At 35.8% G+C, this 17,087-nt stretch overlaps 1 protein-coding gene across 1 annotated transcript in view; it reads left to right on the forward strand.

The window, feature by feature from the left end:
• The window catches only part of LOC149651512 (tachykinin-like peptides receptor 99D), a 56,576-nt gene extending 40,952 nt beyond the window's left edge, over positions 1-15,624 (forward strand). The window contains exons 4-5 of the mRNA XM_089848466.1: positions 8,687-8,883; positions 12,154-15,624. Coding sequence (XP_089704592.1) covers positions 8,687-8,883; positions 12,154-12,415 — 459 coding nt within the window. The 3' untranslated portion in view covers positions 12,416-15,624. The remainder of the gene's footprint in view (positions 1-8,686; positions 8,884-12,153) is intronic.
• Positions 15,625-17,087: the final 1,463 nt, after the last annotated feature.

The raw sequence follows: 17,087 nt of genomic DNA on the forward strand, positions 1-17,087 counted from the left end.
AAAAAGATGCAAAACTCTGGAATTACATATCGGGAGGGTTTATTCAGCTAGAAGCGAAAAGCGATGGAGTTTAAAGGGAGAGTATAGCGCTTAATTTCGACTATCATACTTTTTTCACTAGTTTTAAATACCAGGAAAAAAATAAATATCATAACTTAGGCCAGCTGCGAGACTGTTCCTTTAACACCCAATAAGATAAAAAAAAGTGCACTAGCTGTAGTTAAGACAAGTTTGATAAGTTTATTCAAGAGATCCGAATGAAAATGGTAAAAAATTCTCTTTTTGAATAATAAAACCGTTAGCAAAAGAAACATAAAAAAATTTATTCCTAAAAATCTCTTGAATGGAAACTGAGTGGGAATAAAACTTTATAGGCCTAGTTCTTATTCGTTCTTAGATTGTGAATAGTGTCAAAGGGTATTAATCATTAAAACCTTACCTAGGTTTATTTTTTACCTTTCTATTATTCTTAATTCCATGGGACTGCGCGAATAAGGTATGGGATCTTGTTTCTACTGTAGGATAGTTCCTCGAAAGAAAAGAAACAATTTATGCGAATAAATTATGGTCCCTTTTCAAAGAAAACTCTTCGAGATAGAATGGAAAAAACCCATCGCTTGTCTCCGAGAGAGAAGTCCCACCCCGTCTTTGTTTCAAAAGAGTAACACGTTTATATCTTTTAAAAAGGGAGTTTAGTTCTTATAAACTAATGTATAACTAATTCTAAGAAGAAAATAAGAAATTTTTAGGCATTAATTAGGCTTAAATCAGAGCCTGAAACAAAGTTTTACTTTTACAGTGATATGAAATACACTCGGGATTAGTATCGTCTACGGTATTCATTCAGTCCACTTTTATAATTATTTTTTCCCAGCTAAGCCTAATATTAAATATTCCGTGCAATAATAAATTTGGTGAATTTGGCCGCCAAATTTGGTGTTAGAAATACACTCGAGACAAGTATCGTCTGCTCTTTCGAACTGTATTCAATCAAACGAATGAGGTCACTTTTATTATTATTCATTCCAAAGTAGCTAAGCCTAATATCAAATATTCCCCCTTTCCCGGCAGTAAGGAAGACAAAAAACTGTTGAATTTTGCCGCCAATTTCGTGTTAGTATTCCCTAAAACCTTATACGACGCATTCCTGGAATCCTAGAGCTAAGCCTAATCTGAAACCGTTCATTCTTCTTCAACTCTGATTAGAAATAGGATCCTATATTGTGACATTCCATTGTTTAGGGGGAGGGGGGTATAACCAAGGCTTAGGGGGGGGGGTCAATATTTTGAGAGAATTAAAGCCGAAGGTAGAAGGCGTAGATAGTAGAGAGGCTCGAGCGTTGCGCCAAGGCCTACGAAAGTAAAAATCCTACAACAAGGAAGGACATAAAAGATAGGGGATAGGGAACATGTAGGGAACTAGAGCCTATCTATTTTGGCGCCCAAAAAGGGAATTGTGATGGATTTGCGAGCCTCCACCCTTCCGCGCCGCGGGAAGGCGCCCTAGCGACCCTTAAAGATGATGGGTCTAGGCCTTACTTTAGCCTTAGCTTTGGCGCAACGGTTTATCCTCGTGACTTTTGACTATAGAGCACCAAAACACAGGGTAGAATTGATAAAAAGTTGGGTTAGCAGGCCTGAATATACGTTAGGCAGTGCTTATAGCGGAATATAAGGCTTTTAGGGGAACTGGACCGGATTATACGGGTCGATTCATCCGCGAATACGTTCAAGATGAGGTCGCTATTCCCCCGCGTTTAATCTATATTACCTCTTTCAAGACGAACGGAAATGACATTATACGGATCATCTTAAATTTAGGGCCCCCAAAAGTTACGAGATCACGTATCTTATAAGATATTAACTTTAGTATAGATCAAATGACGTCATTTCACCTACATACGTGCTGAAATGAACTTGAAAGGGTTAGGGTCGTAAGTAGCGTTTCGCTTTCGGTTTAGAAACAAAGCCCGTTATTCTCTCTTTCTTTCTTTCTGTATCTCTTTTTATTGTTTATTTTTTGGGAAGCTCGTAAAATTCTGCTCTGAAAAATCTCGGTTTCTCTACGTTTACCTTCGTAAAGAAGCTAGGCAGCTTGGCGCCCTACGGGATTTAGGAATTTTCGCTAAATTGCGTTAAAATAAGCTCGCTAGCACGACTGCAACTTCAATCTCCCATTGGACCCTCGCGTCAAAAATAGTAAACTACTTTGAAGTTAACAGAATAACGGAAAATATTCAACTGTATAGTAACTTAGACGGATCTATATGGTTTTTCAAACTCATATTTAAAGTTAATAATCATGTTTTGCGAGTTAAACGCGGTGAAAGCGTTACTACCAGACAGACAAACAAAGAAATTAAGATGGGTCATTAAATATTAATAGTTATTAATGAAGTTTTGAGAGTTAAAAGCAGTGAAAGCGTTACTACTAGACAGACAGACAAATAAACTAAGATGATTCTTTAATATTAATAGTTATTAATCGTGTTTTGCGAGTTAACTCTGTGAGGGTGTTACTACCAGACAGACAGACAAATACTAATACGCCTTTTTCATATAACCTAAAATATAAATAATATAATAATATACTATAATAAAATAACTTTTAAATATGATATTTCAAAAATAGATAAATAAGAAAACATAGTTACGAAATTTTAAGGAATTTATAACTTCAATTTCATGAAGTTATATTTTTCGTTCTATCCCACGCTAGGCGTTGCCTTTAGAATCTTATTTTGAGCCATTCTATTGTTTTTATCTAGCTACTAAAGCTATTCTTTATATATATGTAGGCCTATATATATATACTTTCTTCAAGAGTAGAGTTGAATCTCTTTGGTTTTGATCGAGAAAAACAACGAAAAAATGTTTTTACCAATGGGATAAGTGGGTGGGCTCTCATGGTAGGTACTATTCGGGAAATTGAGTTTTTTCTATATATATTTTCTTAGAGACAATATTGTAGCTTTGATCTGTTGCTATGGCCTTTCCAGCGTCCTAGATATAATTTAATTATACGAGAACATATTTAATTTTCTCATATGATGAACGTGAAACCAAGCGAGTTGTCATGGAAACCATTTTCTTTACAACGTTTCCCGAAAAATAGGCTTACAATTATATTGTTTTGATATTTTTTTCAGAGACATTGGTGGTATTATTAGTTTGACTGGTGGTGGAGAATTGGAGTTGTTTGTGAGTTAGTATTTTTCTCTACACAATTTGGGAAATAGTTACTGAATTTAGTTCTAAAACATGGTAAAGTTTAACTGAATAACATATATAAATTGAACTAAAAGTTAGTCAATTGAAGTTAAGAATTGAACTAGAGTTATAGGCAGTGTATTTTTAAGAATATATTAGGTAATAACAAGAAGTGATATCTAGTTTATTAGGTAGAAGGTATAAGATGTCTAAGTATTCGCGCACCATAGTCCCAGTCCCCCGTTAAAAATACAAGGGGGAACGTAAAAGGAGGCCGGGCTATTTCGCTTCACTCTCCTCAGTCGGAAAATACAAGTAATTTTCGTTTTCAAGAACCAATGAGATGCTGGTTGTAATTTAGAGGCGGGGATTAACTCCGGACCTACGTTTGGACTGGAAATAAAGCTAGAAATGTGGCCAATTTTTACCTTCTCCCTAATAAACTAGATATCACTTCTTGGTAATAATGAAGCAAAGTTAGTAAACCAGTGTAGTTAAGGATGAGGTGGCTCTATTATGGGCTTGATCATTTTGTTTAATTATAATATATGGAATATTTTAATGAAAAGATTTCGGTGTAAAATATTTAAGAGCTAACTTTCCCGAGAAAAATCAAAGGGCTTCTTGAGAAAAAAAAATCTAAGCAATTAACTGAAATTTTTCATCGGGATTTTTTGCTAAACTATATTTGTCGTTGTAAAGAAACCCGTGCACATTACGTTGTCGAGGTTACGGTTAATTAAATTAATCATAATAATTAAATTAAGAGGAATTTTTCCGGTGGCATTTTTCTCAATTAAGCCCAGTATCCCTCAAGGGTCAACCCTGCTAGCGCTACTTAGACTCAGTATATATACTTGACAACAGCGAGAGATAAATTAGATTCGTGACTTTGGTATATACTTTAATCCTTCTATAGTGCTCTGGGCTAATTGAGCGAAGGTTCTTATATACCCTCTACCGATCACCATCCATCCTTCAATTCAAGAGCGTATCCTGCCCTAAACCCCGCAACCCCTCCTTTTTTCTTCTTCTAGTTTAAAGGGAGAGTCGCGTTTAATTTTGACCACAATAAGGTCTTGGCATAGTTCGTAGTTTTTAGTAATGGGCACAAATTGATATTCGGTAAATATCGGTCGATATTGGTTCATTTGGGTTATCAAATAATCGGTTATCTCGCCGAGTGTTAAATAATCGGTTAAAATCGGTATCGGTTACAATAAAATTTCGATATCAGCATCATTTATCTCGTCAAATTTAAATAATCGATTAAAATCGGTATCGGTTACAATAAAATTTCGATATCAGCATCATTTATCTCGTCGAATTTAAATAATCGATTAAAATCGGTCGATATCAATTTAATTGGGTTAAATAATCGGATAAAATCGGTCGATATCAATTTAATTGGGTTAAATAATCGGATAAAATCGGTCGATATCAATTTAATTGGGTTAAATAATCGGATAAAATCGGTCGATATCAATTTAATTGGGTTAAATAATCGGATAAAATCGGTATCGGTTCCGATAAAACTTCGATATCTACATCAGTTATCTAGCTTAATTTAAATAATCGGTTAAAATTTGTATATATTCCAATTAATATTCGATATCAACATCGTTATTGGTTAATTTACGATACCGGCGACCATTGGTACTAGTTTTAAATACACGAAGGATTCGGTTTTTTTTTTTTTAGTTCAAGACAACGGAAAATTTTATAACTCGGAAAAAAATGTTACAGTGCGAATATAATGATTGTCTTACAACTAGCCCTTTAAGGCCTATCGTTTTAGATCATCATTCATCGCGCTATCGAAAAAATACACCCTTTCTTATACGTTAGGCCTAACGCCGCTAAGCCTAACTAAACTTTGTCCGAAAGAATTTCCCAACAACTTTTTGCAAGTACCTTTTTTATGGGATGGGTTTTAATGATGAGGCCATAAATCTACTTTGCGTTTGGCTTTAGCCAGCCACTTCCCGTTTCTTCATGTTTTTTTTTCGGGTGTTGCGAGGAATTTTAATGCCACACTATTTGCGGAATCATTACAACTTTTGAATTACTTCTTAAGAAACATTCGTTATTGTTATTTCTTTTGAGACTTTGTAAAGGAAACGTTAAACCAATTTGATTCTAATTCAATTATTTTGTTAAAATCCTATGACCACGTAACTAATGTTCTTCTAGTCGTTAATTATATTTTTAATTTTTTGATACTTTCTATTTTAAGGGGCCTCAGTTTAAACCACAGATTAGTGTAAATCGTAATTTGCGCTTTTAATTGATCCCAAAAACGACTAAATCGGTTAAAAATTAACGAAGATACGAATTTTTTAAAAATATCATACACCGGTGTATTGCGGGTACGACTTTCTACAGGGGCCCATAGGAAATACATTACCAGCGCACCTGTCGCCTCTGTGGTCTCCAGGACGAAGATGTCTTTCACGTCTTAATGGCGTGTCCAGAGACATGTGCCTCCCCCGCGACTTCCGATTGGCGACATGTCAATCGTGGTAGCCCGTTGGAAGTCGTCCTAGGTCTGGAGGGCTCCGTGTGGGACCACGACGCCGTTCGGGCCATCCTCACGACCTGGTGGTCCAAAAATGAAGCCTGGCGACGCGCCCACCCTGACTCGTCCATACCACATTATCTGGACCGATAGGTCTCAAGACTTCCGTCCCCCGCTGCCACCACAAACATTTGCGCATTTTGTTGGACTTATTAACTTCTGCTGCGCTCCCCCAATTGTAGGGAGCCGCCCTGTTTCAAAAGGGCGTACCATTGTACGGCGAACAATTAAACCTGTAAACCTGTAAGGTTTACCCCTGTAAGTTGGCACCCTAAATATTTTTGAAAAAATAAATAGAAACTAATTCATTAGATTAAAATAGTTCAATTTAACAACCAAAAATGACCTTTCACTTTTAACCTGCAAATTAATAATTAGGCTTAGCAACTCACCTTAAAATATTGAAGCTATACAACTCAAGACATCATTTATGAATGAATAGAAAAATGCTTTTCTGGAAACGCTGACCTACAATAACTATAACCTACAAATCAATAATTAGGCTTAGAAAACGAGTTCTCCTAAAACGTTTCTTACTTTAGGGTTCCTTTACTATCAAAAAAGGACTAAAAAACTTTCGGGCGACTGACCAAAGATCAAGCAACATCGCAGTCATTTCAATTTTTTTTCTCTCTCAATCCTTATGTTTTAGGGTTAGCGAGTGAGGGTTAGTTAGCCTGCAAGTACATAGAGCGCTACGAAGGCCAAACAACCATTTTCGTGGCGGGACAAACAAACCTAAGCAAAATCCAAATCGTTTCCCGGTACATTAAGTTCGCGAAATTGAGGCTGAAATATCCGGAGCGTATCATGGTACAATATATAAGATGTCCGAAGTATATATTTATATATATATATATAGGCAATGCGGAATGTTACAATTTACCGAATCCCCAAACGCAACCAAGAAGTCAAAGTCTACGACTTTCCATTTGTAAGGCTTTACCAAGTAGCTATTATAATCCTTTAAGCTGAATTGTGAATAATACGAGTTGGATTTCAAGCTTATAGATAAGAAATATTCTTTAGGCAACACGTGAGTACATAAGTAAAATAATTCGTGTGAAAGTATTACTTTTCCCATGCTACGGAAACTTATCTTTACATGTAGCTCCGAGTTTCACAAACGCTCGTTTAAGTTTTTAAATTTGAGGTCACAAGGGGTCAGAAAACCATTGAAACACGTGATTTTCATTGTTTGTATCCTCTTCACAGTTATCTCCAAATTGATCAAAGGATGTGCCGATGGAATTCATTCGCCCTAGGAGTCATACAAATCACAAAAAGCTATTTTTTTTACCAAGAGGTCACAGGGTTCAGCAAGCTAACGAAATACGTAATTTTCAAAATACTACAATTACTTCATAGTTTGCTTAATACACTGTTCCATTAATGGGGGTAGGAAAACTGTAATAGTCGACAAAGACCAAATAAATATATCTAAATGGACTAGTCAAGCTTTCACTATTTTGTGGATTTTACATTTTGTTAGTCCGGCAGCCCTTTAATCTGCACCGCGTTTCGGCTATCGGCTATGCCTTGGCTTCCTCTTCTGAAGCCGGCTATCACTCGTAGCAGTAGCCATAGCCCACTCGATCACGCGCAGCGTCTGCGAGCGCGGATCGAGTGGGCTATGCTTTGGCTAGATAAACGTCTTCGCAACTTTAAAAACCAAGTCTAAATGCGCTCAGTGTTTATAATCATAGAGATCGGTTTCCTATCAGAAACCGCACTAAAGGCCTGGCAGCCCGGTTGTCTGAAAGCCCTACTTTCCCGAATAGAGTGGGGGAAAGCAATTTATGGAATAAATGGAACGGAGTATTGAGTTAAATTTTAGGTTATACTTCGCTAAATTAATAAATTAAACACAATATTTATTTACACCTGTGACGGCGATTGAATTAATAATCCTTTAGTAACGAAACACGCCTAAAGCGAAAGATTTGTGATTAAAGGCGTAACCTTTTTCCTATGGGAAGTGGGAACGCCCCTCAGAAACTTCTAACTACAATCGCTTAACCTATGAATAATACAATGAGACGCAAAGCCAATTTCAGTACATAAAACTCGATCCCACGCGCTTTACCGTCTATCGTTGCACCGTTATAATTAAATCGCCATTTCCAGTTCGATATATATCTAATTAATGGAAGTCATTTAAAACTTCCGATAATTTCGGGTTTAAACTATATACGTATACAATCGAGACGGGAATTGCCTAAGTTCGTACGCTAACTTTGCTAAAGGGAATTCAATATGTTTAGACGTAACATTAATCGGATACGCTTTTGAACGTTCAGAGAGGATAAACCGTGTAAATGTTGCATTAATAATAACTAACAATATTACGAGTTTAATTGGAATGTATGGTCTAATTTCTATTAAAAGTATCTTAAATGAAATATACCTCTTAGGTAATAGAGATCAAACGTAAGCGGCTTAGCTTGCATTGAAATTAAACATATTAAAACAGTATGCAAGAGCAAATTAAATTTTACCGGCCTTAGTATCCGACACGCCTCATAATTATGACGTCATTCTTACTGTAATTTTATTGGTTGGTAACAACGTGAGGTCAGTAACGTGCAGCGAGATTGGTTATATTCGCGAGATAAAATTCGTCATACATAATGACTAGTCTAGCAGTAGCTAGCTCTTCCTAGATGCGTAGAGAAAAAAAGGGTACATCATCATTCCTAGTTTCTGTATGCATTCTTTTATTATACACGCTCTTTTCTTATAAAATCAAGAAAGTTCTATGGTACACCTTTCCTTTAAAAAAGACATTTCTAAGAGAAAAAAAAGGCTTAGATTATATTTTAAAATATAATGACGGATTCATTATGCGATTCTATCCCTTTAATTAAAAACACTAATAGTGTTTTTGATTTCTTTCAGATTGTCAAAATGATGATGGTCGTAGTGATGATCTTCGCGGTTTGTTGGTTACCCTATCACGTCTACTTCCTGGTCTGTCACCATCATCCTTGGATAATGGAACAACCATACGCTCACCACACTTATCTGACCATCTATTGGCTAGCTATGTCCAACTCTATGTACAACCCAATCATTTATTGTTGGATGAACAGCAGGTTAGTATATACACTCAAACTCTCTTACTAAAGTTCAAACCTCTACAGAGAGAATATAGCAAAAGGAGTAGAAGCTTTTACAGATGCCCCTGTAAACGTAATTTAAGGCATCTCTTTGTGAAGGCAAGACAAAGACAAACTTTCTATTCCTCGTGTTATATTTCCTAGGTTTCAAAACCAACCAATTCTAGATTTTAATTCATTTAAGAGACAAACCCAGACCAAAAGCTTAACTCTTAACTTGAGCTAGAATTCTGCAGAAAACGAGTCTCTAGTGATGAGAACATACGAACGGAAACTTATCTAATTCCGTTTCAAAACCAGTAATTGAATTTTCTTCAAACCACGTCGATGGAGCAGTTCGGTCTTAACCACGAAATGACCTTTCCTCGCCCTTGCACGTATTACACATTATATAAATGACTCAAAGGTACTTCGAGTTCAGCCCAAACTCGAACCGAAATAGGTCCATAAGAAACTAGAATAGGATGTGAACTTTTGTTTTCATTCTTAGACAACCGCAAATTTTAAGCGAATCCTAAAAAGAAAATTGCTAAGAGCAAACAGTGGGTTTATCCATTCGTCTTGAGATATGTAATTCAGTTAAAGGCTGGTTATTTGGAAAATTATACTGAGGGTACAACGCTATGTTAATTCCAAAGCGACACCTGGACGTATATAAAAGAGTATATTTGAAATTGGGATGAAAGTTTTGACTAGTATTTCTCTAAGGGGCACGTCTCTATTATGAAGAATTACTGCAATTTTTTCCATGAATGTATCTAGCTAAGAAGAATAATTGTGCCCCATTGAGGGCCGGGCTTGAGTACTCAGTCACGTGTCATAATTCTTACGTCTTTCTATCAATAATTTCATTGGTTAGTAGCAAAGTTAGGTCATGCGCGCAAGATTCACGGTGGAGCGAGATAGATTATTGGCCAGGTAAAATTCGTCACAAATTATGATTAGTCCTAGCTCTTCCCGCAAAATCCGCCAGGATACGTTGAGTGAAAATGGTTACGTAATGATTCCTAGTATACGTAAGCATTCCGATGCAATAAATAACTAAAGGTACGCTCCATTTTATCCCACAGTCTATTTGAATTTTTGATAATAAAATTTTACAATAGAAAAGTTCAATTTTCGCGGAAATATTTAAAACACTACTAAATATAATAGGCGTTAGAAATAAAAATATTAAAAAGTTTAATTTTGAAGGAAAATATTTTGTCGCCTCTTGATGGATTTCAAAGTTCAACAGATCCCAATTATGAAAGTATCCAAGAGATGGAACAGATTATATAGAACGTACGTGCTTGCGAATTATATAATGCCTAATTTAAATAATAATTTCGTCCAAATTAACAGAGACTTGTCAGTGTTTAGAGTTTCAACGGATTATTTGCCTTAAATTTTAGAAGCCTTTATTAAGTTAAGATGAAAAGTATCTTAAGTATTATCCTAGTTTAATTAATTAATCAACAATTAAATTAAATGAGTGTAATAACTTAGATAGACAACCTTATTTTTGTTGAGGGTTTAATTGCCTTATGGAACTTAAATTTTCATAATTATTTACTTAAATTTTGGATTTAACTTAGCTTTAATAAGTTAGTTAAAATACACTAAATCCAGGCGTGGATAATTAATTCTAAATTGAATTTAAAGCATCAGGATGACAATAATGGCGGAAAATCGGAGACACTTTGTTAATTTGCATAGCTAATTTTGACAAAACTTTTAATTAATTTACGTTCATTAATTTTCTATATGCAATAACCTTCTACGTCTCCGTACGTGTTCTTTATGAAGTCCCCAAAACATCAAACTTTATCTTTAAGAACACAGCACAGGTACGGCCGTGAAAACAATTCACTACCCATTTTTATAACCTAAGAAATTCTTCTCTATAGCGGACGATGGTTTAAAGAAAAGAAGAAAGTAAGAAAAAAGACCAGAATCCCACAACGGTGGTGTAATATAGACACAGCAAATATAAAGCTACCTATTCCCCCGGTTTTTACGCATCGCAACAATAAAATGTGCACGAGACCCTACTTCCTTCCTCTAGAGAAGTATAGACCCAACGGAGAACTTTCTCGATATTTCAAACCAAGTCTTAACCAAAGTTCGAAGCTCAAATCAAAAAAGAGAGAATTACGTTTAAAAACACGCGTTACGCCTTTGTCCTTAGTACATTCTTAAATTGAAAATAAAAGCGACGTATGGCGTGCCTAGAATCCCCCCCCACCCATCCATTTCCTTTTAGACTTTTACTTCCGAAAGCACGTATAAAAAATCCTGAAGCTGGAAAATTGCAAACTTTATGTTTTGTTATAAAAAAAAATATACTGGATACATGGGGTATTTCGATGAAGGCTGCGTGCGATTTTGGGCATTGACTTCGTTAAGGTTATTTAATTTTTTAAATTGAAATTAAGTCGGATTGGATCGTATTCGCTTGAAAAACCTAACGTTTTAAGTCGTAAAACGTACGAAAGTTTTTCTTTAGCTGTGGGATTTGGGGGGTAGTCGTATCTATGGCCAGAAAACACTTGGAAATATTAAAAATTTCACTTTGGGATTTTATTTTATGTGTTTATAATCATGAAATTGGTGGAAATGGAGTTTTAATAGTTATGTTTCCTTATGTAATATATAATTTTTTAAACCCATTTATTTGTGGGTTACATTATACATTTTTTCAATCTGAGAGAGATCTAATGGATTCCCAATAGGCGCCTGAGAAAATGTTTTTCGCTGCGAATTGGAGTTCAAGTTTTAGGCTTAAGTTTTAAAATGTTACATTACTAACAATGTTTTCGCTTTACTGGTCTCGGACTCTCCTAAGGCGTTCTTCAGAAATATTTCAAGCTAAGCCTAATTAATATTCACCCTAATAAAGACGGATACAATTTATAACTAAGACTACTAAAGTTCCAATAATGACTATGAAGTTTCTCGTAAGCCTAACTGATATTCCAATAGTGCCTAATAATTTCTTGCTAAGCCTAATTCTTCTTCTGAACTGGGCATACTTTCTACCTCCTACAAGTAACTAACGACCCAACGAAAAACCGATATGAGATACGGCGATATAATTTAGGGTTAGCAATATCTCCGATGACACCCTTGGATATGGTAAGACGTACGTAAGAAGCTGACATAAATCGTCGGCTACTACAACACGTACCTAGTCAAAGGAAAGAAGAAAGGCATATACGTGTAGAGATCAGGAAATAACAGGTTTTTGCTCTTTGCCTATTTCAGGTTTCGACACGGCTTCAAGCAAGTGTTCTTGTGCTGTTGCCGACGTAGCGCTCAAGTCGCTTACGATCAACGCCAACAGGCTCAAGCCAGGTACAGTTGCTCCGAACCCTATGCCGATACCAAAGTTACGTTCAACGGCAACGTGTGCGTCGCCCTTCACACTGTCACAGATACTGTCAATTATAGCGGAGGGACCACGTCCGGGACGCCATTCCTGGCTAACAAATTTGGGTCAAAACCCGAAAGACTAAGTAACGTTTGAAACCTAATAGCGTATACGTAAATATATACTCCAGAACAGTTGTTTGTAAGAGGGCAATTAAACTCCGGTGTTTTGGAATATTTGTAACTACGAGAACTTTCTAAAACAGCAAGGTTGCTAATTTAAATTAAACCTAATTGAAAAGGAAGACTTTGTAATATACGCGTAAACGTTTGCAATCTCAAATTAAGGTAACGGAGATACGCCGCCTCCATCATAATCTTTTACCAACATTAAGTACGACAAGTATTGAGGTAACGACATCACGTATACGGCGAGATCATAATGATACGTAATTCCAAAACAAACCACCGCCATTAAATTTAGGAAGTTTAACAGATGTGGAAGTCAAATAAAGCGCTATTTTTTTGCTATCTAGGTAAATTGATAAAAAGGACCCAGACCTATCCTGTGGTTTTTTACAGGATATGTAAAATGTAAAGTGCTGGGTTTAATGGGTAGATTTTTGGCAAGAAAGAGCTATAATGGCGGATAAAAGGATATGTTAGACCAGAGATGGGACACGTAAAAGAAAGAAAGAGAGAAAAAAACACTTTTAAAGGGGGAAAAAAGCTAATATTTTCCTATTGGTTGTAGGTAGTATTAGTTTAGTCGAAGTATGGCTCGAGGGCTGAAGAACAGTCTTATACTCCTCATGTGCATATAAGAGAGCGATTTATCGATTGAGGTGTCTCTCAGAACTTCCCACCACGCTTCTAAGACTATTATGATATGGATGGATCGGGAAAATGTAGATGGACCACTTCATTCCAAATTGAAATATTTATTTCATTAACTATTTCAAATAAAAAATTCTACCTTGGTTCCTGGCTCTTGAACGAAGTAAAGTTTGATTTTGGAGTAGCAATCATACTCTATAGCGCTAACACGAGAGGACCCTTCCCAGCATGCATTAAAGTAAAATTTACCCATATAGTACCCCGGTTTTAGGTTGGGCATACGCTTTAGTGTCATCTGGTTATGGAGCAACTAGAACTACTTTTTACCTATGGCTCAGCTATAGTAAAAATATTTCAACCGTGAAGTGGAGGGCTGCACTCATGAAAAGCATGACGGGATTTTTAAGCAGACTTGGGGATGGTCCCCAACCATGAAGGAGAGAGAGGGATGGAGTGTAAACCCCCATACCTATAATGCTGCACCCCCACCAATGGCACCGAAGTCCTACCAGCATCCTCAGCGTTTAGTTTGGGTCGTACAGTAGGGAATCGTAAAGGACGCCCCCTCTGTTTTAAAAATAGAAGCTAGTTCTCATTCAAATACAATGGCGCTACGCGGCAGCACTTAACAATCTCCTACCGAAGGGTAGGGGCGTGCGCAAAGTACACTGGGAGAGTTTCAGTGCCGCACATCGTGATTCCCACTCTATCTTACCTCATTTCTCTCTGCCCCGACTATGCCACTCCAGCATCAAGCCTTTGCTACCGCTTAGAAACTTCTCGATTCCATACCTTAATATGCTTAGAATCAGGCAAGCCTCATTGCTTCCCAGCATATCTTTTCAGAGTGAGAGTGAGGGAAGGAGGGTATGTTGAATATGTCCGGGTCTTCTCTCTCTATATGTAAAAGCCGAAGCTAAGTAGATTGATTCAGATACGAAAACATTTGCAAAAGATCACCAACGCGCGATCTATGAGTATGGGCGAGTTATAAGGCATAATGCAGACGAATCGAGTGGACTATAGGTTTTTTTTTTCATAAGCCTTGGGTCGTGTCGAACCAAGGCAAAGAACGACTTTTGCCTATAAAAGAATTTCTTCCTACTTCAGAAAGGAGGGGTTTTTAGGAAATAGATTTTTTTATCTCTGGTTTGCAGATGGGTTAATGGATATGGGACACGTTATATAGAAAAGACATTCCTGTATTATATATATATATTTATATGAATTTGATGGTGTATTAGAGGTTATAGGTATAATCAATAAAAAGTGGTGAAGGGGTCAGAGGTCATGAACATTTAAGGCTTTACGCCTCCACATAAATAACAACCGATGTTTTTAGATTGAATTCAGTTACGAAAACGAAATCTGATAATAAATATTGAAGTTTGATTTTTTTTTAATATTTCCCCCAAAAGTATAAATTTGAATATTGTAACGCGGCTGTTTGTAATTAAAAATTCAATCTTCCTTATTTATTGCACGATTTCGTCCGAGCTGGATTCAAATCCATAATAATTATAAAGGTATTTTCACAACAACAAAAAACAAACCACCCTAACTAAAAGAGCATCAACAAAGGTATAAATTAAAGATAATTAAATGTTTGCGGCTTTTTTTACAATTGTGCAAATGGCAAAATTTCTCAATATATTTTTGTCGAAGACAATGTAATAACGTAAATATTTCTTTCCTAAAACTATAAAGAAAAAAAAATAATATATATATATTTAAATCGTTAATGCCAATTAAAATAAATCCCGCCGAGTATTGTTGCAAAAATTTAAACTAAACTAAACTAAACATAATGGGGAAAAGAATTTTCTGCGCAGTGTTTTGTAAACTTGTGTAATTAATATTCGTATTTTAGAAATCAAAACAAGAAAAACTGTTTTATCAATGTTTTTAAACTTTAATTAATATATTACCAGGAATGTATAGAGAGTAGCACTTATTGGAGAGTACATTCGATGATGAAACGCGTAATAGGTGGAGCCTAATCCCTTTCACCCAATTACGACGTAATCAAAATGGCGTTCGTCTCCGAGCTTAATACTAGCCAAATTTCGCGTTGCATCGTTTACAGCTTGATCTATTTTAATTGCTACTATTTATAAATTCTTGGTATTATATTTTAACTTATGACTTATTTTTTTACTCAGGGCGAGTATAGAGACACAAGGTGCTTCGTATGTTACTTACATAGGCTCAAATATAATTACTAGTCAAAAGAAAAACCATGCTTTTTCATATAATTAACTGTATTTAAATTATATTAAATTATAATATATAAAAAACATGCCAACGTAAAATGTTGTTAACCCCCGTTACGTATTTTAAAACGCTAGCCAATTAATTGGTTAGTGTAAAGTTTCCAACAAAGCGAGATTAGCTATCCTTATAAAAAATGTTTTAAAATATTTAAAATTAAGTGTTAATAAAAAAAGGTCCCATAAATTTAATAATAAATATATATATAAAATTGTTATACATATAATTCGCGTGTAAAATAACAATAAAAGGCTAATATCTTTTGTGTATCTAAAATTTGTCTCTCAATTATTATCTAATCGCCATTTTACAAGATGGCGGATGTTCCAAAAGTATTACACTACCTATATTTCGTAAAACTAGAGACTTACAGCTCGAGAACTTATATAGTTCGAGAACGACAAGCGAGAATTGAAGTCCTACACTCGCTTAATTTTGCAGGACTTCCATCTTCCTATTTGGTCTGTACTAAGCCTTTGACAACAGCGCCTCACTAGGCGTCGCTTTACGAGAATCTATGACCTACCTCATTCACTTCATGACAAGCTCAAGTTTGTAACCAGTGACAAACTTATGGAACATATCTTATGAACTAATGCTTATACAGATAGATAGAAACAGAGTTGAAAACCATCTTAAACAAACAGGTTGAATATTTTTGTCGAAAAATTCCAAACACTTGAAAAATTTATTAGAAACTTGTTTGTGCCTTACAGTATCAAAAGTCTAATTCTCTACCTTAGTCGCGTTCCTCCTTGTTTCATTCTCTATTGACGTATATTGTCGCCTTGGGCAACTGCCCACCGACAATCTTTCAAAAGGAATTACCAAAGTAAATGACATCCCACATTCCAGGTTTCCACGTGGAAACCAAATCACTAAGCCTAACATCCGAAGGTAGCTTTCAATAAAGCGTCCTACGCGAACTTAAAATATAAATACAAGAGCATTTTTAAATTCTGATGAAGGCAGAACGCCAAGCAGCGCGTGAGTTTAGTTGAAAGGGTACTTTACCTTATAACTTTACTAATAAATTATAACTACAGAGCTGAAAGTATGTCTTCTAACCAAGGCTTAATCGATAGAAAGATCCTTGGCTTGGAGTAATTTAACCATGAATGTATAAACAACTGGAAGATTGCGCGAAATGCAGCCAGTTAGGCCTTGGCAAAATTATTAAGATTTTTGCGTTCCCTTCTTTGATTGGTTAACAAATGAAAACGTTGTTAAAATTTAGCAAATACAGTGAAAAAATGGCAATACTAATAGGTCAAGCTACTTGAGAGGTCAAAAGTTCAGCCACTTTTACCCTCCAAGTAAGTAAGTGTCAATGGTTTGGATCCTAGTTTGAAAACTTTATCAGAAACTTCTTGGGAAGCGGTTACAACCAAGGTGAATATTTAGGAAAGTTTCAACCCTTCATTCTCCCTTTAAATATAAGTGCACTGCTGGTTTAATTTATCCAATGACCAAGTGCCATAGGGGAAAATGTGCGCGCGAAAGAGACAAGCTAAAAGCGCGCGAAACCATTAAACAATTTTTCTATTCTTTAATAAAAATGACATATTTCAAGTTAACGGCCCACACGTCGTAACACCAGCTCGATGAGAGTTAATTTCATTAACCTTTTTTCAAAAATACCTCTCCCATCGCCGGACACCGTTGAAAACCTATCCCCAATCACTTGCCTAAACAACCGTGAAATAAATTTTGACAGTTTC

Source organism: Phalangium opilio, unplaced genomic scaffold (genome assembly GCF_054372755.1).
Source record: "Phalangium opilio isolate 3A_F unplaced genomic scaffold, DU_Popi_V2 ptg000082l_1, whole genome shotgun sequence".
NCBI lineage: Eukaryota > Metazoa > Arthropoda > Arachnida > Opiliones > Phalangiidae > Phalangium > Phalangium opilio.